At 51.0% G+C, this 22,617-nt stretch overlaps 1 protein-coding gene across 2 annotated transcripts; it reads right to left on the bottom strand.

Moving 5' to 3' along the window:
• Positions 1-1,884: 1,884 nt before the first annotated feature.
• PPP1R13L (protein phosphatase 1 regulatory subunit 13 like) lies at positions 1,885-20,729 on the bottom strand. 2 transcript variants are annotated; one of them, XM_075323110.1, is made up of 12 exons: positions 20,631-20,729; positions 8,681-8,772; positions 6,912-7,033; positions 6,255-6,765; positions 5,967-6,062; positions 5,801-5,886; positions 4,443-5,306; positions 4,224-4,361; positions 2,925-3,058; positions 2,671-2,837; positions 2,390-2,586; positions 1,885-2,103 (listed from the first exon to the last, which is right to left on the bottom strand). In XM_075323110.1, the coding sequence occupies exons 2-12, from the start codon at positions 8,733-8,735 to the stop codon at positions 2,065-2,067; spliced, it is 2,409 nt and encodes an 802-aa protein (XP_075179225.1). In that variant the 5' UTR covers positions 8,736-8,772; positions 20,631-20,729; the 3' UTR covers positions 1,885-2,064. The 2 variants fall into 2 exon arrangements, with proteins under 2 accessions (XP_075179225.1, XP_075179226.1); XM_075323111.1 differs by lacking the exon at positions 20,631-20,729 and adding an exon at positions 16,145-16,250.
• Positions 20,730-22,617: the final 1,888 nt, after the last annotated feature.

Raw genomic sequence — 22,617 nt, 5'->3', positions numbered from 1 at the left:
TCAGGGTGTGCTTGTCTTTGGGGTGGCGTACCCTCCCCAGATATCCAGATATGGGACCAGAGTGTAGTTCCTCTGCAGTGACCGGTAGATGTTGAGTTTCTGGGAGTTCTCTAATTCACTCTTCCATCCCTTTATGCATTGCATCTTGCAGCTCTCAGAGGTCTCCTTTATTTGGGCTTTTGTCAGGATGTGTTGCCGACTTTGGTTGGACTGGCTGTTGGGGCTCCTGACAAGTTCTGGTCTCTGGCTAAGCAGGGCTCATTAAATTACTTGTAATATAAAAGGAACTGAATCTCACACAACCAGACCCACCCAGCATAGCAGACCTTTCTGTCAGATGTACGAGGGGAGCTCGGCCTAGAATTTTCTATCAGATGTACGACGGGAGATCGGCATGGCAGACCTTTCTGTCCGATGTATGAAGGGAGCTCGGCATGGCAGACCTTTCTGTCCGATGTATGAAGGGAGCTCGGCATGGCAGACCTTTCTGTCCGATGTATGAAGGGCGCTCGGCATGGCAGACCTTTCTGTCCGATGTATGAAGGGCGCTCGGCATGGCAGACCTTTCTGTCCGATGTATGAAGGGCGCTCGGAATGGCAGACCTTTCTGTCCGATGTATGAAGGGCGCTCGGCATGGCAGACCTTTCTGTCCGATGTATGAAGGGAGCTCGGCATGGCAGACCTTTCTGTCCGATGTATGAGGGGAGTTCAGTATAGAAGACCTGTCCGATGTATGAGGGGAGCTCGGCAAAGAAAACCTTTCTGTCCGATGTATGAGAGGTCTTCTTTGCCGAGCTTCCCTTATACATCGGACAGAAGGGAGCTCGGCAAAGGAGACCTTTCTGTCCGATGTATGAGGGGAGCTCGGCAAAGAAGACCTTTCTGTCCGATGTATGAGGGGAGCTCGGCAAAGAAGACCTATGATGGGAACTTTGTGTAGAGAACGTATTTAAGGCCACAGTCACACGCTCAGTATTTTACGTCCGTCTTTGTAAGCCGAAACCAGGAGAGGGTGAAACATGCAGAAGTGGTGACATGTTTCTATTATACCTCCCCTGATTGTTCCTCTCCTGATTTTCACTTGTAAGTACTGCTGTAAAATACTGAACGTGTGAACATGGCATAACAGGTATAATCGTAACCAAAACAGATATGAGGGGACCCACGGTGAAAAGGACCCTTCTGACAGGTGTATAAAGAAAGCTCAGTACAGATCACCATTCTGATGGGTGTGTGAGGGATTCTTGGTATGGATTATGTTTCTGACTTGTGCATGAAGACGCTTTTGACGTTTTTTCTGGGTCTGAAGGGTGCTTGGCCTAGACGACCATTTGGGTGTATAATGGACAGCTCTTTATAGATTACTTTTCCTTCGTGTGTAAGACGGGAGCGCCATATAGATGATGTTATTGCAGAGTATGAGTAGAGCATGGCAGACAAGTGTTAGGTTTTCTATACAGAGCTCCAGACACTCATGACAGGTTTATAAAGGGGAGCACCACATAGACACCATTACTTCCAGGTCAGAATGAGCAGATTGAGCTCACAAGGGCACTTGTGCTATGCACCGTCCAGACCAATAGCCCCCGTATAATCACTGAAGCAGTCCCCTCTGTGATATTCATGTGTCAGCACAATAATGGGGTCTGTGCTGTAAGACCCTGATGTGTAGGCTCCAGTTTAAAAGATTATGGTGACCCGAGACTCACCCAGTTTACGTGGATGAGGAGGTTTAATCTCTTCATGAGATGCAGGGGTGAAGCAGCACTAGGTAAATCAGAGACCAAACTCCTCAAATGCAGCGATTTGGGTTATTTATTTCAGTCGTGTGAACAATCACAAAATGTACAAGTGAAAAAAAATTGACTGGAACGAGAGAAACCTTCACTGCTCGTCATTTTATTAGAAAAAGGACCTTTTGTACAAATTCTAAAAAGAGGAAAGGGGATAAAGTGACAAACACACAGCTGGCTGTACACACACACACACACACACACACACACACACACACACACACACACACACACACACACACACACACACACACACCTTCTGCTAACTTCTCACAGCGGACTGCGTTGTGGCCGAAGCCTCGGGTACATCTGCAATAGAAAAATGAAGACAACAGTGAATGACAGCTGATAGTACCACCCCGGAGGAGCACAGTGATATTACATTATAAAATGAGTGCTCATAAGATACCACCTCAATCTCTACAAGAATCTCTACCGGAAGGTTTCCATTCACAGCAGGTTTGAATAGGACATTTCTATTTGAAAGTTGCAGATGTTCTACATTGTCAGAGCTTTATATACCAGATAGCATTGCATTACCACCACATATTTCTAAATCTGCGCTGGTTGCAATGAATCCTTATTAGGTGCTTACCCCAAAGTAGTTGCGGGGCACATAGCCCTCTCGTCCACACAGCGCTGCCCACCACCAGTTGCCGCCTTCCCCGTCTTTTCTGAGAACAGTGACAGTGTCTCCTTCACGTACGGACAGCTCATCGGCAAATTCCGCGGTGTAATCCCACAAGGCATAGACGACTCCACTCTGGGTCTCTCCCATACAATGCTCCACCTCTGAGAGAAGGAAGAGAAAAATCCATGTGGAGGATGATCCATAGGGATGGAGGAGCCGCAGAGGATCTGGGGCAGATGTCTTACCTGTCAGGTAGGTGAGACATTCTTTGTAGCCTTCCCTGTAGGGATCACATTTATCCACAGCTAAACTGCCATCACTGAAAGTTGTAGCAAAGATGGCGGCGCCGTGTCGTACCAGAACATGACAGATCTGGAGGTCATTACAGGAAGCGGCACAGTGAAGAGGAGTCCTGAGGAGAACAGACTCATCAGCATTATTTCACCTGTTCACTTTAAATGACCCATCACCTCTGATTTTGGCTATACCCCCATCTTACCATCCATGGCTGTCTGCTGCATTGACATTGGCACTGTTGTTAAGGAGCAGGTTAACAATATGGTAATTAGCCCCACAGATGGCGTTGTGAAGAGCAGTGATGCCCTCCTCATTCGGCTGACTCGGATCTTTGACCTAAAAGACAATAGGAACTGGAAAATCAGTAAAAAGGACAGGAACCAGTGTACAAAAATTCTAACCAGAAGGGCTACAGATGCCAAATATACTCGTACAGTCAGAACTGGATACTGCAACCTAACAGAGGTGGAAAAACACAAATGGAAGGGTCTACTGAACATGGACGTCACACGTGCACATGGTGAGATCCCCTTCTGAAGACAGTGAAGTCTGAAATAAATATGTAGACAGGTTTTAAAGATGATGATAAAGTCTCCAATGTATATGAACGGTTTTGCTCCCGAATATGAAGTTGCCAATGTTTACGGATTGATCTGGCTCTGAAGAGTATGTTGATAAATTTTGCAATGTATATGGCTGAAATCAGCTCTAGAATATGGTGGTGGACTGATTTATATAGATGAATCTGGTCCAGAAAATAATGGTGAAGTCTCCTATGTAAATGGTAGATTTTTCTCTAGGAGGAGGAGGAGGAGGAGGAGGAGGAGGAGGAGGAGGAGGAGGAGGAGGATGATGATGATGATGAGGTCTCTAATTTACGAAGGCGGCTTTGGTGCTGAAGATGATGATATAGTCTCCAGTATATAAGGACGTAACTGCTTTAGAAGACAATGGTGGATCCTTCAACGTATATGGATCTATTGAAGATGACATCAAACTATCCAAGGAATATGGATGGATCTTCTCCAGGTGCCGGAGTTTCTATTGTAAATGTCATCAGCTCATGAAGAGGATGGTGAAGTCACCAATGTATATGGACGGTTCTGCTCAGTAAATTGAACTATCCAATAGATTTACCTAACTGGTGTGTTGTTGGATGAGTACTGCTACATATGGAGAGGCTTTAGCACGATTTTCAGGAGAAACTGATGATTATCAGGTGCAAACCCATTCAAAGAGATGTCCATCGCAAATGCTCCTAAATATCCAGTCATAATGTACCAAGTGAAGTCCAAATCAAAGGCATTAGACCTACAATAAATCAACTAACCAGACTCTGGAGAGACCACTAAGATCAGATGCAGAGGCCCCAGAAACACCATCCGATTTTCTCTACCATCATCTTTACGTCCTGTGCCCATAAGTATAATCAAGATATAGATATCTATCAAATATAATCCAACTATTTCTGTTGCCCTCACTTCTGGTTCACAACGCCTACCTCCCTCAGAGCCTGAGTGACCACATCCAACTCTCCAGTTAGCGCTCCATCGAGAAGCAGAATAAGGGGGTCCAGCCGGGCTCGTCTGGGTCGAGCCATTCGTGGAGGATTACGACCTTTCAAAGCTGAACGAATTTCCTAAAACAAAGCAGAAGTCAGGGGTTCATTATCAATCTGTGCAACCAACTTGGCCTTTGCTCTAATTAGACCTTCTCTTACCAAGTTTTGTCCTCCGCTGACCACAATTGGAACACTGAGTTCCACCTCTGCTGCTGTAGCACCCACACGGGACTCCGATGCCTCCAGGATGATACAGACAGGGTCCTCAGGAATAATGGTAGGCTTGTAGGTGGTGCCTTCAGGCTTTTCTTCAGTCCTAGGCTCCTCAGGAATGGTTTTCATTCTGGAGATAATCTCGGCCTCTAAAACTTGTTCCTCAAAGGACGGAGCAGCTCTACTTCCAGATCCATGAAGTTTTTCCTCAGTTTTTGTCTGTTCTGGAACAGAAGAGGATTTAGGAGCCGCCTTTCCAAAGAGTCGTCCCATGATTTGTCGGTATTGCCGTCGGTCCGAAGGAAGAGGTGGTGCCTGTGCAGTGTGCTCCTGAGATCCTCGTCTCCTCAGTGGTCGAGGAATATCTTCCAGGACCCTCTGTACCTCTGCTAATGATGGTGGCAGTTGCGGCTGAAGACGAGTGGGACTTAGAGGCCGGGGGACCTCTTCATTTGCAGGTGGGGTCACAACTGTTGCCACGGGAATGGGAATCTCAGGTACCACAGGAATGGACACTGGTGCTGCAGGTGGAAAATTCATTGGAGTAGATGAATACATCTGAGGTGGAGCCTGGTGCTCCCAGAATGCATTCTGTAGACGGAAGATCATGGAGAGGGGCAGAGGTCTGTGTGGCTGGCCTCGACCTCCAGGAGGAGGGACAGGAATGCGTGAAATAGGCTGCTGAGAGGGAAGAGACCGTGGCAAGGTTCCTGCTCCAGACTTCCATCCAGGATCAGGTCCCTGAGAACCGCGGTCTGTGGAGGAGAACTTGTAACCCCGAGGGAGTGTAGAGGAGACCGAGACATCGCCCTGAGGGGAGAGAAGATTTAATTAGTTAATCACCTACATGGGACCCTTATTTGAGCACCTCCATTACACACAGCCCTCACCCTGTGCATCTTCATTCTTGTATGATTCCCACCCCGCATCACTGAGTGAAGCCGACATGACTATTTTGCAGGGAGATTCCCCCTCCCTAACTTTGCACAATGTTTCTAGAAGCAGCTATTTTTGTATAACCTGAACATTTTGGCCTCTCTCAGTAGTACATTCTGTGTCAACCAAGCCTTAGGGCGCTGCACACAATTACTCACAAGTGTCTGTTAGTTACCCGACTGGTGACAGCCTGGCCTGAGGCTGATCTGCCAACCAGATCCCATCACATGTGAGGACGCCTCAGGCTGGTGGGATCATCTTACACCAGAGCTACACGTGTGAATTACCTGTTACTCAACGTGAATAGTTGCAAAAGGTCCTACACCAGCCCTGCTGGATCATTACCTCTGCTCGATTTCTTAACTCACCTTGCTCTTTACCGGGGTCGGATCTAGGCTGGTTTCCCTCCAAGCCTTCACTACGGGGACTCCACCTAGAGATGCTCGATCAGACCCTGTGGGGAGCAAATAAAAAAAATGAGGGGGACAGAATATCCTGCTGCAGTCCAAGCTCCTTCCATGAAGCCTCACTTACTATCTTGCATGGTCTTCTTGTCGTACACGGTGTCCAGGTCAGATTCATTCCAGCTGCGCTGGTGAGGAGGGCGCCGGCGCAGAGAGCTGACATCGTCTGTAGAGGGAACAGCACAAACTTAAGACACCCAACCGAAAGACGTCCTGCCCCAATTGATCACTGCGGTAGCTACGAAACTGGCAGGAGCTCTGTCCGAGACCAAGATATCAGAGACTACTACTCCCATCTGACTGTAGTTAAGGAGGAAGAAACCAATCATATTAGGTTGTAAACACATTTTTTAGTCACCTGAGAAGCGAGGCTGGGAGAATCCTAGTGGAGTCTCGTAGGTTGGAGGGGGTCTTTGTGGTGGAGCCCATTCTGTATACATGCCCATGGGCGGTACATCGGCGATAGGCGAGACAGACCTAGGCACATAGCCATAATCATAGGAGCCAGAAGACAGACGAGAGGTGGTGGACGATGCTGGGCGTTCATAATACTGGAGACGGGGAGAGGAGGGCCGACCCCAGGATGGTCGGGATGGGACAGTCATATAGGGTTCGATACTATCAGAAGGCGAGGACCTGCGTGTAAAGTTTGGTGATGAACTGAAGGACATGGAGGGCACCGTGGATGTGGAGTTTATGGTCAATGACGGATGCATCGGGGCTGTCAGGGAAGACTCTTGTCTGGACCGGTTCAGATTCAGAGGTGATGTCAGGCTGACTGATGTTGGGCTCTGTGATGACACAGACCGGCGGATCAGGGCTGGAGACAGGGTGGGATTGACATTCTGATAACTGGAAGCTTCTGTGACCTACGGAGAGACCGATCAAGGGTTAGACCTCTGTGGTCGTGTTTCCTGCCGATCCATCAGATAAACCAGACCCACTGGTCAATGAGGCTGCAGCCTTAGAGGGCGCCCAACGACACGCAGGCCGATGCTCCAGCTATTCATCGTACCTCCACCTTGCTGGGGATATTGGACGACTTCCCCCTCTCCAGTTCCAATCTCAGTTCATCCAGTTTGGCTGTGGCCGAGTCCAGCTCCATCTGTTTTATATTCAGCTCCTGAGCTGCCAAAGCTGCAAAGAAAGAACACAACCCATCATCAACAACGAGGGGGAAAATCTGCAGAGGACCTTCCCCAATAACCACAGCTCCATCAACCCACACAAGCCAGAAACCTGAGCCGGCCAAGACGTCTCACCCTCAAGGCTACGGGCAGAGTACTGGCACTGCGGCCAAAGCCTCATCTGGTAGTAATTGTGGCAAGAGCAGCCTCGGCAGCCCGAAACATAGGCTGAACCTCCTACCCACAATGCACTTTACTGGCTCCCTCCCAAGGTCCTGTACTGAGTATCATCTCCAAATGATGAGGGTCCTGATTCTCAGCCTGTGTCCACATGACAACACTTCCTGTCCTCATTCTTCTCATATTAGATGCTAGCGCAGGTAAACGTCTCCCCTCCCCCAGAGTAGCTGGCACCAGGTTATGTGATCAAATGAAAGGAGATAATTAAGAATTAAAAGTGGGGGAGACTCCTCTGCAATCTCTGGGCACATGACTGTACATGGGGTGGACGGGAGGGATCTGCTCAGTATCTGTGTTGCCCAATGTGCCGGTCCCATCCCTGCACAAATACTCCACCCTGCAATCATCTGTATTTATTATATCGCTGCTCATGACAAACCCTATAGACAGTGTATGAGGTGCCCAGACCCCTATAATGAGCTTATCGATCACCCCATACACAACATACCGGGCTCTATACTGCTCCATATACACTGCTATGTGCCTCTGTATATAGTCCTTTATATAGCAACCATCTAGTCCATAAACAGCACCTTATACACAACCATTTGTAAGACCATATACAACACGGTGTCCACAACCCAGGCACAGATGTATATAGCATCCTAGCCTATCCATAAGCCTATGCATCACCTTATACACTGGGAATCCATACAACGCAAATCATGTACACAACTGTATACATTGCTTTATAAGTCTGCGCCGGCTCCTACAGAGTAGCCCTCTACACACAGGCTGCGCCGGCTCCTACAGAGTAGCCCTCTACACACAGGCTGCGCCGGCTCCTACAGAGCAGCCCTCTACACACAGGCTGCGCCGGCTCCTACAGAGTAGCCCTCTACACACAGCCTGCGGCGGGTCCTACAGAGCCCTGTATATACAGCCTGCGGCGGGTCCTACAGAGCCCTGTATATACAGCCTGCGGCGGGTCCTACAGAGCCCTGTATATACAGCCTGCGGCGGGTCCTACAGAACCTTCTCTATACAGCATGCGGCGGGTCCTACAGAACCTTCTCTATACAGCATGCGGCGGGTCCTACAGAGCACTGTATATACAGCCTGTGCCCAATCCTGTAGAGCCCTATATATACAGCCTGCAGCAGGTCCTACAGAGCGTTCTCTATACAGCCTGCGGCAAGTCCTACAGAGCCATCTCTATACAGCCTGCAGCGGGTCCTACAGGTCACTGTATACATAGCCTGCGCCCAATCCTGTAGAGCCCTATATATACAGCCTGCAGCGGGTCCTACAAAGCACTGTATATAAAGCCTGCGCCCAATCCTATAGAGCCCTATATATACAGCCTGCAGGGGGTCCTACAGAGCCCTCTGCAGCAGCCTGCGCAGGTTTTTATAGCTTAGTCTGCAGAGTTAAGCTCTGCATCTGCTGGGGTTTGTATTTGAAGGTCATCACTTACACTGGAAGTCCAGGTCCAGGAGGGAGTGCGCAGACTTGACGTTGTCGCCCGCCATCTTGAAGACCCTGTCCCTCCAGCCGAGCAGCTTGGTCCTAGGAAGAAGAACTTCCATTAGAGAAGAGGTAAAGCGGAGATGCAAGCAGAGGGAGGGTGCATGAGCCAAATCCGAGGTGATAGTGTCTGAGCCAAGAGGAGGGAGGAACAATATCAAGTGCAGAGTGAGTCAGTCTCGGGGCGGGGAGACAGACGCCAGGAATGTGGCAGATTCATGTGAACCTGGCCGGGACAGTATGGAGGTGGATTCTTACCCCAGGGGCTAAAGGGAGTGGCGGTAAACACACAAACAGCTCACAAAAAGACTGCAGAGCGAAGAGGAGAATCGAGATACACCGACCCCAGGAGCGGACAATCAAATCTCCACATCTCACCCAGACAATGTATGGCTATGTGCACACGTTGCGTTTTTTTGACGCTGCGTTTGTGCGTTTTGGCTGCTACACACAAAAACGCACCCGCGGCAAAAAACGCATGCGTTTTTACCGCGATTTGGTGCGTTTTCTGCTGCGTTTTTCCAATGCATTGCATGAGGGGAAAATGCAGAAAAACGTAGGAAAGAATTGACATGTCCATTTTTTTTTTAATCTCAAAAACGCATTTTGAAAAAAAAAAAAAAAAAAGTTATGTGCGGACAGCAAAAATGAAAACTCAGACTTTGCTGGGGAAGCAAAGTCATGCAGTTTTGAGGCCAAAAACGCACCCGAAAAACGCCGCGAAAAACGCACTGTGCGCACATAGACTATCACTCCCATCATCCTGGACCCTGGAGCGCACAATCTAATGTCTACATTTTACAATTTATAATATTTTAGCCGGCGGGCGGGCGCTCAGCTGAACGTTCAGCCGCCAAGAGACAAAAAGTTTGTGATTTTAAAAAAAAAAAACAAAAATAAAAAACAAAACCCACGCATGCGCAGTGAAATCCTACGGATTGCGCTGCTCAAAAAAACCTTACATGCTGCGTTTCTTCCACCCAATGCAGCGTTAAAACAACAACGCTGCGTCGTCGAGCGGATGCAACGCTGACACTTGCGTTACAGTGCGTCGTCAATACAAGTCTATGGAGAATAGCGCAGTGCGTTAACGGACTGCGCTATTCTCCATAGTGACAGACTCCGCTGAACGCAAGTGGGAAAGTAGCCTAAAGTTATGTTCACATTTCTTTTTTGCATCAGTCTCATGCGGTGCTTGATGCATGGGACTGATGCAATGTACGACGTGTGACATGAAATGCATGGAATTGTTCACAAAGAAAAAATTCCGTTGGTGCAATAACTTCAGTTTAAAACCTGTGGGGGGTGGGGGAGGGGGAAGAGAGGACTGATTTTACAGGATTTCGGACGTTCTGCTGGGCATGCTCAGTATAACGTGACGGATTCCTGCACTGGAATCAGTCACGTGACGCAGGATACCGGAATCCTGCACCATAGACTTAAGCGGGCTTTACACGCTACGATATCGTTAATGATTTGTTGGGGTCACGTTGTTTGTGACGCACATCCCGCGTTATTAACGATATCGCAGTGTGTGACTTATGTGCGACCTAAAACGATCGCAAAAGCAGGCAAAATAGTTTGCTGCGGAGAGGTCGTCCTAAAACAAAAAAAATCATTCTTTTCTAATTAGCGGTTGTTCCTTGTTCCTGTGGCACCAGACATCGCTGTGTGTGACATCGCAGGAACATCTCCTTACCTGCCTCCACCGCCAATGCGGAAGGATGGAGGTGGGCGGGATGTTTACGTCCCGCTCATCTCCGCCCCTCCGCTTCTATTGGACCGCTGCCGTGTGACGTCGCTGTGACATCGCATGACCCGCTCCCTTAGAAAGGCAGTGTCGCACAACCGACGGGGGCGGGAACAATCGCTAGCGAGATCGCAGCGTGTAAAGCCCGCTATACATTATGCCTCCTGACTGATTCCAATGGAATCCTGCGGGGTGCTTTTTTTTTGCCGCAACAAAAGTTGCATGCTGCGTCCCGTCAGACAGACAGGTCAGTCAGGGTCAGTCAGGTCAGTCAGGTCAGTCAGGTCAGTCAGGTCAGTCAGGTCAGTCAGGTCAGTCAGGTCAGTCAGGTCAGTCAGGTCAGTCAGGTCAGTCAGGTCAGTCAGGTCAGTCAGGTCAGTCAGGTCAGTCAGGTCAGTCAGGTCAGTCAGGTCAGTCAGGTCAGTCAGGTCAGTCAGGTCAGTCAAAGACTGATGCCCCGCGCGGCGGATGCAACACATGGTCATCAGTCACAATCCGCCGCTCATGCAAGTCTATGAGAAACAATGTAATCTGCCAAACGGATTGCGTTGTTTATCAGAGCGACAGATTGTGACTATCCTAAACAATGGAAATGTGAACATATGGGTATGGGGTACTTCAGACACCCCTGCGGTGCAGCTGTAAACACCCATTATGTAATGAGCAGATAATTGGGTCAGGGTTACACTGCGGGAATCGCTCTGATGTAATAAGCTGGTATCATCTTCCTCCTTGGCAGCACATAAAAGAGCCCGGCTTCCTCCTTGGCATCATGGTTGCTCACCACAAAGTCCTAATATCTGGCCATTAGTGGCAGGATGACCGCACCCAACAACGTCTGAGGACCAGCGAGCGGCGACACCAGTGGAAAACCACCAGTGGAGGAGTGACGCTATAATGGCCGCTTCCTGTAATAGTACATGATATGTAATCGGGAAGATATTTGGGTCAGGGATACAGGGATGACACCTCGTCTCCGGTGAGAAGTTGGTATCTTCCTTGTACGTGGAGCTTTCTGATGGCAGCAGATAAAGGGTAGAGGAGTCCTCATCCGCAGCACTGGGGGCACTGCACAGACTCCCAACACCCCCCCCCCATATCAGACAGATGCCAAATAGGCCAAACCGGCAGTGGTCCGCGTTACTTATACAGTATCAGCGTTCTCAGGATCAATAACTGTGGCAGAGCAGAGCGTGTTAGCGTGAGGGGAGAATTTAAGGCCATGTGCGCACAGTGCGTTTTTGGTCTAAAAACTGCACGATTTTCCTTCCCCAGCAAAGCCTACGAGTGTTCATTTTTGCTGTCCGCACAGTGCAGTTTTGTTTCAGGTGAGTTTTTGTGGTGACCACAAATATGCAACATGTCAGTTATTTCTGCGTTTTTGCCAGCGTTTCACCCACGCAATGCATTAGAAAAAACGCAGCAACAAGAACGCATGCGTTTTTTGCTGCTTTTTTTTTTTTACTGTGGGTGGATTTGCGCGTTTTTTAGCGGCCAAAAACGCATAAAAACGCTGCAACTTTGTGGTCACAAAAAAGGCAACATGCGCAAATAGCCTAAGGAGGAGATACTGTACAGAGGCACATGGGGGGGGCAGTATTACTATATGGGGGCACAATGGGGGGGTAGTATTACTATATGGAGGCACAATGGGGGAGGTAGTATTACTATATGGAGGCACAATGGGGGGGCAGTATTACTATATGGAGGGACAATGGGGGGGTAGTATTACTATATGGAGGCACAATGGGGGGGGGCACTGCAGTATTACTATATGGAGGCACAAAGGGAGTGGGTCCAGTATTACTGTATGGAGGCACAATGGGGGTTAGCATTACTGTATGGAGGCACAATGGGGGTTAGCATTACTATATGGAGGCACAGAGAGGCACCATTACAATGTATGTGTCTGGTGTCTACACTCTACAGGGACGAGTCACGAATTGAAAGTCATATCGGCCGTCTGGGCCACAGAGAAGAAAATGAAAAATCCATGACTACGATCAGAGACCGACTGAGTCACTGGCTGTAGCTGTACAGTGTACACATTGCCTGTCTATGACCATTATATTGTATATTCACTGTATGGGGCTTACATTGACCTTAGTAGTGCTTTCTTAATGATCAGCATAGTGGTATTTGTCGGTCACTGCGGTGGTAACTGCTCATTGTGTGGCGTCAATATATATACCAGTATTTTATCAGTAACTGTATGGCGGTTGTAGTCTGTAAATGCTACATACACCCAGATTGGCCATAACCCACAAGTGGAGAACACATTTCAGATTTACTGCACAGAGACCCCATAAGATAAGTGGGGTAATTCTGGGATCTCGTTACCTATAATACCATCTGGACATGACATTACACACAGTCTGCACCCGAAGGCACATGACCAGGGGCAGCGGTCCGGTCACCCCACGTTTATGATAAATCAGAAAACTCCAGGGGCGTTTAACTATGACCAACAGTCACACCGCCACCTACCGTAGAGTATAGGTGCACCGCACACCGCCACCTACCATAGAGTATAGGTGCACCGCACACCGCCACCTACCGTAGAGTATAGGTGCACCGCACACCGCCACCTACCATAGAGTATAGGTGCACCGCACACCGCCACCTACCATAGAGTATAGGTGCACCGCACACCGCCACCTACCATAGAGTATAGGTGCACCGCACACCGCCACCTACCATAGAGTATAGGTGCACCGCACACCGCCACCTACCATAGAGTATAGGTGCACCGCACACCGCCACCTACCATAGAGTATAGGTGCACCGCACACCGCCACCTACCATAGAGTATAGGTGCACCGCACACCGCCACCTACCATAGAGTATAGGTGCACCGCACACCGCCACCTACCATAGAGTATAGGTGCACCGCACACCGCCACCTACCATAGAGTATAGGTGCACCGCACACCGCCACCTACCATAGAGTATAGGTGCACTGCACACTGACACCTACTGTAAAACATGTGCACTGCACACTTCTGCCCTGAGACCCCCTTTGGTTGAAGAATATAATAAACCATATACAAGTGCACCTCAACAAATTAGAATATCATCAAAAAGTTATATCAGTAATTCAATACAAAAAGTGAAACATTATATAGTCATTACACACAGAGGGATCTATTCCTATATATTATATAGAGTCATTACACACAGAGGGATCTATTCCTATATATTATATAGAGTCATTACACACAGAGGGATCTATTTCACGTGTTTATTTCTGTTAATGTTGATTATGACTTACAGCCATTGAAAACCCAGAAATCATTATTTCAGAAAATTAGAATAATTACCAGAAAACACCTGCAAAGTTTTCCTAAGCGTTTAAAATGCTCCCTTAGTCTGGGTCAGTAGGCTACACAATCACAGGGAAGACTGCTAATTTAACAGATGTCCAGAAGGCAGTCATTGACACACTCCACAAGGAGGGCCACAAAAGGTCATTGCTAAAGAAGCCGGTTGCTCACAGAGTGTTGTATCCAAGCATATTAATGGAGAGTTGAGTGGAAGGAAAAAGTGTTGTAGAAAAAGGTGCACAAGCAACCAGGATAACTGCAGCCTTGAGGATTGTTAAGAAAAGGCCATTCAAAAATTTGGGGGAGATTCACAAGGAGTGAACTCTGCTGAAGTCAGTGCTTCAAGAGCCACCGCACACAGACGTATCCAGGACATGGGCTACAAGTGTCACATTCCTTGTGTCACCACTCATGACCAATAGACAACACCAGAAGCGTCTTACCTGGGCCAAGGAGAAAAGACCTGGACTGTTCTCAGTGGTACAAGGTGTTGTTTTCAGATGAGAGTAAATTTTCCATATCATTTGGAAATCGCGGGTCCCAGAGTCTGGAGGAAGAGCGGAGGCCACAATCCAAGCTGCTGAGGTCTAGTGTGAGGCCTCCACAATCAGTGATGGTTTGGGGAGCCATGTCATCTGCTGGTGTAGCTCCACTGTGTATTATCAAGACCAAAGTCAGCGCAGCCGTCTACAAGGAAACATTACAGCACTTCATGCCTCCTCTGCCGACAAGCTTTCTGGAGATGGAAATGTCATTTTCCAGCAGGACTTGGGCCCCTGTCCACACTGCCAAAAGTACCAATACCTGGTTTACTAACCACAGTATCCCTGTGCTTGATTGGCAGCAAACTCACCTGACCTAAACCCCATAGAGAATCTATGAGAGACAGCAGAGCCGACAATGCAGACGAGCTGAAGACTACGATCAAAGCAACCTGGGCCTCCATAACACCTCAGCAGTGCCACAGGCTCATCGCCTCCATGCCACACTGCCGCATTGATGCAGTAATTGAGCCCCAACCAAGTATTTAGGCATTTACTGCACAGACTTTTCAGTAGGCACCAACATTTCTGAGTGTAACATCATTTTTTTAGTTGGTCTTCTAGAAAATATCCTAATTTTCTGAGATAATGAGTATAGGCGTTTTCATTGGCTGTAAGCCATAATCATCAACATTATCAGAAATAAACATGTGAAATAGATCCCTCTGTGTGTAATGACTATATAATATATAGGAATAGATCCCTCTGTGTGTAATGACTATATAATATATAGGAATAGATCCCTCTGTGTGTAATGACTATATAATATATAGGAATAGATCCCTCTGTGTGTAATGACTATATAATATATAGGAATAGAAGCCTCTGTGTGTAATTACTATATAATATATAGGAATAGATCCCTCTGTGTGTAATGACTATATATAATATATAGGAATAGATCCCTCTGTGTGTAATGACTATATATAATATATAGGAATAGATCCCTCTGTGTGTAATGACTATATATAATATATAGGAATAGATCCCTGTGTGTGTAATGACTATATATAATATATAGGAATAGATCCCTGTGTGTGTAATGACTCTATATAATATATAGGAATAGAAGCCTCTGTGTGTAATGACTCTATATAATATATAGGAATAGATCCCTCTGTGTGTAATGACTATATAATATATAGGAATAGATCCCTCTGTGTGTAATGACTCTATATAATATATAGGAATAGAAGCCTCTGTGTGTAATGACTCTCTCTATATAATAAAATATATGTGATTAATTAACTTTTTGATGATATTCTAACTTATTGAGATACACTTGTAAGTCCCTGTCCACACATGACTGACCCGTCACACTGCCCGTCTGGCCACTGTGTGTATAGAATAGATAGATGCCAAGGCACGTGTCCACCATAGGAACCCACTGTAAAAAAAAACAAAAAACAAAAAAACAAAAAAAAAAAAAAAACAACAAAACACTTGTGGTAGCGCCCTGTATGGGACAGCGCAGTCCTAACTGTGCAGGTTTATCAATGTTGTGGAGACAAAGTCATGAACCGTTCTTCTGTCCTCCATCTTTTATCTCGAGGCCGATAAGATCTATAACATTGGGAAAAGCTTCTAACAGACCTGAGGCCGAATCCTAGTGACCAACACTCGTCCTCCACACACCACCAAAGCTCCTCACCCACTACTGATCACAAACACCCCCAGCCCTCTATACACCCCCCACATTTCATCCTGCAGTACTGATCAGCCCAGGAGGCCTCCATACACCCCCCAGCCATCCCCCGCTGCCCCCTGTACCCATAGCTCCGTGTCCTCTGTGCACCCACCATACACGGCTGCGCAGGTTCTTCCCTCTGAATAATGACGCCTCACTCCCAAATCGTGCAAGTTTCGGTCGCTGCCTTGTCTGCACCATGATGTACTGGTCTGGATGGGAAGGTGCCAAACTGGGGCGAAATATAAACTGGGAGAGGGAGGAGCCAAAGAGGAGGTTGAGACATCCACACACGTAGCAACACACCGCCAAACAGAGACATACAGATGTAGCAGAGTGGAGAACGTCACCTGCCACAATGAACCATAGCCTATTAATCTGATATCTGGGGTGTTACATGGGACTGCAGGTGACATCACTACATTATCTGTACTCAGAGGTATCCCTGTGTTATCTGTGGGGTTACATAGGACTGCAGGTGACATCTACATTATCTGTACTCAGAGGTATCCCTGTGTTATCTGTGGGGTTACATAGGACTGCAGGTGACATCTACTACATTATCTGTACTGAGAGGTATCCCTGTGTTATCTGTGGTGTTACATAGGACTGCAGGTGACATCTACTACATTATCTGTACTCAGAGAGATATCACTGTGTTATCTGTGGTGTTACATAGGACTGCAGGTGACATCTACTACATTATCTGTACTGAGAGATATTACTGTTATCTGTGGTGTTACATAGGACTGCAGGTGACATTTACTACCTACATTATCCATGTTACACAGGACTGCATCTTGTGGAGCGCATACACGTCAGTCCTTGGCTCCTGACATCACTGGGGAGAGGCCACAATCTGGTTTTATACATAGAAACTGTTGCATAACAGCCAGACACAGGCCGGATCCCGGAGTTATATAATGACATCGAGAGCGGTGCCTCAGATTATAGGAATCCACATAAACTGCCCCCCCCCCCCAAATCCCTCACACGTCCCGCACCAAGGACACATATAAAACTCTCACCCGCACAGCGATATGCAACGCACAGGACGCTCCCTACTGACGGTAATAATCCCCTAACCCCATACTCCATACAGACAGAGACCAATAGGTTTGGGGGTCTTATCTGACCTAGGCTCCATCACTATCGCTTATGATTTTTCCTTTTTTGCCTCCTAAACCCAATATAAATTTTACAATAAATACTTTGTAGCCTTCAGGCCTCTTGTGGGGGAGGTGGGGAGGGTCAGCACTTCCCCAGCCTTCAGGCCTCTTGTGGGGGAGCAGCACTTCCCCAGCCTTCAGGCCTCTTGTGGGGGAGCAGCACTTCCCCAGCCTTCAGGCCTCTTGTGGGGGGTGGGGAGGATAGGGGGGGGGAGGGAGCATAGAGGGTTCTGGGTGGGGAGGATAGGGGGAACCCAAGAGGTTCCCAGGGGGCATAGGGGAGCCAAGGGGGTTCAGGTGGAGTCACATGGGAGGCACAGGGTGTTCGAGGGGAGGCACAGGAGAGCAAAGGGGATTTGGGGGGAACCAAGGGGGTTTGAGGAAGACACAGGGGAGCCAAATGTGTTCTGGGGGAGAAATAGGGGAGCCAAGGGGAGAAGGGAAGGGGGGTTCGGGGGGGGAAGGGGCGGGTAAGCAAGGGGAGCCAAGATGATTCGTCGAGGGAGAGACAGGGGGGGGGGGGGGGGAGCCAAGGGGGTTCGGGGGGGGGGGGGAAGCCAAGGGGGTTCGGGGAGGGGGGGGAATTGACAAGGGGGTCCGGGGGGGGGGGGAATTGCCAAGGGGGTTCGGGGGGGGGGGGGGGGAAGCCAAGGGGGTTCGCGGGAAGCCACATAGGGGAGCCAAGGGGGTTCGCGGGAAGCCACATAGGGGAGCCAAGGGGGTTCGCGGGAAGCCACATAGGGGAGCCAAGGGGGTTCGCGGGAAGCCACATAGGGGAGCCAAGGGGGTTCGCGGGAAGCCACATAGGGGAGCCAAGGGGGTTCGCGGGAAGCCACATAGGGGAGCCAAGGGGGTTGGGGGGAGGGGAGGACACGAGAGACAAGGGGGGTCCCTGGGGAAGACATAGGGGAGAAGGGGAGCCAAGGGGGTTGGGGGGGGGGGGAGAAGAGACAGCGGAGCCAAGGGGGTTGGGGGGGGGGGGGGAGAAGAGACAGCGGAGCCAAGGGGGTTGGGGGGGGGGGGGGAGAAGAGACAGCGGAGCCAAGGGGGTTGGGGGGGGGGGGAGAAGAGACAGCGGAGCCAAGGGGGTTGGGGGGGGGGGGGAGAAGAGACAGCGGAGCCAAGGGGGTTGGGGGGGGGGGGAGAAGAGACAGCGGAGCCAAGGGGGTTGGGGGGGGAGAAGAGACAGCGGAGCCAAGGGGGTTGGGGGGGGGGGGGGGGAAGAGACAGCGGAGCCAAGGGGGTTGGGGGGGGGAGAAGAGACAGCGGAGCCAAGGGGGTTGGGGGGGGGGGGGGAGAAGAGACAGCGGAGCCAAGGGGGTTGGGGGGGGGGGGAGAAGAGACAGCGGAGCCAAGGGGGTTGGGGGGGGGGGGAGAAGAGACAGCGGAGCCAAAGGGGGTTGGGGGGGGGGGGGAGAAGAGACAGCGGAGCCAAAGGGGGTTGGGGGGGGGGGGAGAAGAGACAGCGGAGCCAAAGGGGGTTGGGGGGGGGGGGGGAGAAGAGACAGCGGAGCCAAAGGGGGTTGGGGGGGGGGGGGGGAGAAGAGACAGCGGAGCCAAGGGGGTTGGGGGGGGGGGGGGAAGAGACAGCGGAGCCAAGGGGGTTGGGGGGGGGGGGGGAAGAGACAGCGGAGCCAAGGGGGTTGGGGGGGGAGAAGAGACAGCGGAGCCAAGGGGGTTGGGGGGGGGGAGAAGAGACAGCGGAGCCAAGGGGGTTGGGGGGGGGGAGAAGAGACAGCGGAGCCAAGGGGGTTGGGGGGGGGGGAGAAGAGACAGCGGAGCCAAGGGGGTTGGGGGGGGGGGGGGGGGGGGGGGAGTAGAGACAGCGGAGCCAAGGGGGTTGGGGGGGAGAGAAGAGACAGCAGAGCCAAGGGGGTTGGGGGGGAGAGAAGAGACAGCAGAGCCAAGGGGGTTGGGGGGGAGAGAAGAGACAGCAGAGCCAAGGGGGTTGGGGGGGAGAGAAGAGACAGCAGAGCCAAGGGGGTTGGGGGGGAGAGAAGAGACAGCAGAGCCAAGGGGGTTGGGGGGGAGAGAAGAGACAGCAGAGCCAAGGGGGTTGGGGGGGAGAGAAGAGACAGCAGAGCCAAGGGGGTTGGGGGGGAGAGAAGAGACAGCAGAGCCAAGGGGGTTGGGGGGGAGAGAAGAGACAGCAGAGCCAAGGGGGTTGGGGGGGAGAGAAGAGACAGCAGAGCCAAGGGGGTTGGGGGGGAGAGAAGAGACAGCAGAGCCAAGGGGGTTGGGGGGGAGAGAAGAGACAGCAGAGCCAAGGGGGTTGGGGGGGAGAGAAGAGACAGCAGAGCCAAGGGGGTTGGGGGGGAGAGAAGAGACAGCAGAGCCAAGGGGGTTGGGGGGGGAGAGAAGAGACAGCAGAGCCAAGGGGGTTGGGGGGGAGAGAAGAGACAGCAGAGCCAAGGGGGTTGGGGGGGAGAGAAGAGACAGCAGAGCCAAGGGGGTTGGGGGGGAGAGAAGAGACAGCAGAGCCAAGGGGGTTGGGGGGGAGAGAAGAGACAGCAGAGCCAAGGGGGTTGGGGGGGAGAGAAGAGACAGCAGAGCCAAGGGGGTTGGGGGGGAGAGAAGAGACAGCAGAGCCAAGGGGGTTGGGGAGAAGAGACAGCGGAGCCAAGGGGGTTGGGGAGAAGAGACAGCGGAGCCAAGGGGGTTGGGGAGAAGAGACAGCGGAGCCAAGGGGGTTGGGGAGAAGAGACAGCGGAGCCAAGGGGGTTGGGGAGAAGAGACAGCAGAGCCAAGGGGGTTGGGGAGAAGAGACAGCGGAGCCAAGGGGGTTGGGGAGAAGAGACAGCGGAGCCAAGGGGGTTGGGGGGGGAAGAGACAGCGGAGCCAAGGGGGTTGGGGGGGGGGAAGAGTCAGCGGAGCCAAGGGGGTTTCGGGAGGGGAGGGGGGGGGAAGAGACACAGGGGACCTGAGGGGGGGAGACATAGGGAAGCAACGGGGGTTCAGGGGGGGGAGAGAGATATAGGGGAGCCAAGGGGGTTTGGGGGAGCAGGAAGAGACAGCAGAGACAAGGGGGTTTCGGACATAGGGGAGAAGGGGAGCCAAGGGGGTTCGGAGGGGAGAGAGGAGCCAAGGGGGTTCGGGGAAGGGGGGGGGGGAGACAGGAGAGACAAGGGGGTTTGGGGGGGAAAGACATGGGGGGGAAAGACATAGGGGAGAAGGGGAGCCAAGGGAGCTTGGGGGGGGGTGGGGAGGAGAGCCATAGGGGAGCCAGGGGAGCAAAGGTGTTTGGGGGGAGTAGGGAGAGGGCAGGGGGTTCAGATACACAGAGCGGAGGGGGGGATACAGGACATACCCCAACACCCTCCTGCAGTGCATTCTCCCCACGCACACACTTCCCTGCAGAGCATTCCCCTCGCACGCCACCCTTCTGCAGAGTGTTTCCCCCCGGTCACACAGCCCCGGGGTCCCTCTCACCTGCCTCCGGCCGCTGCCCCCCTCTTTGCACTTTCGGGGACTTTTCTCCTCTCTCGTTACTTGGCGAAGTCTCGGCGCAGGCCCCGCCCCCACATTCCAGGACACGCAGGTATGTCCGCAGCCACAGGTGGGGCCGGCGCACAGGATGCCGGGACTCGTAGTCCTGATCCTGCCCCATCTCCTCAATACTGGAACGGGAGAGCCACCAGTGGACTACAAGTCCCATCGCGCCCTGCGTCCTGCAGACCGCCGCACCTCCCAGTATTCCCCAGAGGGTCAGGCCGGACTCGGGGCTTGTCGTGGTGCTGCCCGGTAGTCACCGGAAATGCCCAAAACACGAATTGTAAGAACAGCAGATGATGGGTTTTCTGCCACTTGTCAGTGAAATGTGTTAGATTTTAATGCCGTCACTTTGACATTTGTAGGCTGCGTTCACATCACACGTCGTTTTGTTGCTGCTTTTTTCTTTAGTGCAGGAAAACTTGCTTGGTAGTAAAAAAAAAAAGCTTATGGTGCTATTCACACTCATCAAGGTCAGTGGTGAAAAAAAAGCCGCAAAAACGGACGTTCTGCTTATTACAAATGCAGCAGTTTTCATTTCAGTAGGAAAAAATAAACAAATGTGTCTGTGATTTCTGAAATCGCAGATTTTGCGGCTACTGGAAAAGCAGCTTTTAATTTGCATAAAACTCATGAAATAAACTTTAAAAACCGCAGCGTGCGCACACAGCCTTACTGCGCGTTCCCAGGATCGCTGCTTCTGGTGCTGACGAGTGCCGTGGATGGAGTTATAGGAATCCCCGCAGCATAGACGACCAGCGCAGCGTAGACGACCAGCGCAGCGTAGACGACCAGCGCAGCGTAGACGACACCAGCGCAGCGTAGACGGAGCAGCGCAGCGTAGACGGAGCAGCACAGTGTAGACCAGCGCAGCGTAGACGACCAGCGCAGCGTAGACCAGCGCAGCGTAGACGACCAGCGCAGCGTAGACGGAGCAGCGTAGACGGACCAGCGCAGCGTAGACGGAGCAGCACAGCGTAGACGACCAGCGCAGCGTAGACGACCAGCGCAGCGTAGACGACCAGCGCAGCGTAGACGACCAGCACAGCGTAGATGACCAGCGCAGCGTAGACGGAGCAGCACAGCGTAGATGACCAGCGCAGCGTAGACGACCAGCGCAGCGTAGATGACCAGCGCAGCGTAGACGACCAGCACAGTGTAGACGACCAGCGCAGCGTAGACGGAGCAGCACAGCGTAGACGACCAGCGCAGCGTAGATGACCAGCGCAGCGTAGACGGAGCAGCACAGCGTAGATGACCAGCACAGCGTAGATGACCAGCGTAGACGACCAGCGCAGCGTAGACGACCAGCGCAGCGTAGACGGAGCATCGCAGCGTTTCCTATCTGCAGAATATCAGTTTATGCTGCGGAGACGCACGAGTTCTCAGCGGGAAAACAGCGAAAGCCACAAAAACAGCGCCCCAAACCCTGATGGCGGACACTGTGATCTCCCACCGGACAACACCGGCCGCATAAGGAATAACCCTGTGTCTGGAGCGCGGCGTCTCCTCATCGTGGGCGCGGAAATTCTTTTTACTTTGTGGGATAAAGAATTTTGCTGTTTGGATAATTACAAATTCAGCAAAAACAAACACTGGCATGTCTTCTTTCTTCTTTTACTTTATTTTTTATGTACTTTAGTGATTTCCAAGCCACACATAAAGGGCAGGGAGAGAGTAAAGGAACCTAAGCTACACATAAAGGGCAGGGAGAGCATAAAGGACTCCAAGCTACACATAAAGGGCAGGAAGAGAGTAAAGGAACCTAAGCTACACATAAAGGGCTGGGAGAGAGTAAAGGAAACCAAGCCACACATAAATATGGCAGGGAGAGAGTAAAGGACTCCAAGCTACACATAAATGGCAGGAAGAGAGTAAAGGACCCCAAGTTACACATAAATGGCAGGAAGAGAGTAAAGGAACCCAA

Source organism: Anomaloglossus baeobatrachus, chromosome 9 (assembly GCF_048569485.1).
Source record: "Anomaloglossus baeobatrachus isolate aAnoBae1 chromosome 9, aAnoBae1.hap1, whole genome shotgun sequence".
Lineage (NCBI taxonomy): Eukaryota > Metazoa > Chordata > Amphibia > Anura > Aromobatidae > Anomaloglossus > Anomaloglossus baeobatrachus.
Note: the sequence above shows the minus strand (reverse complement) of the source record. Positions and strands in the feature narration are given on the sequence as shown.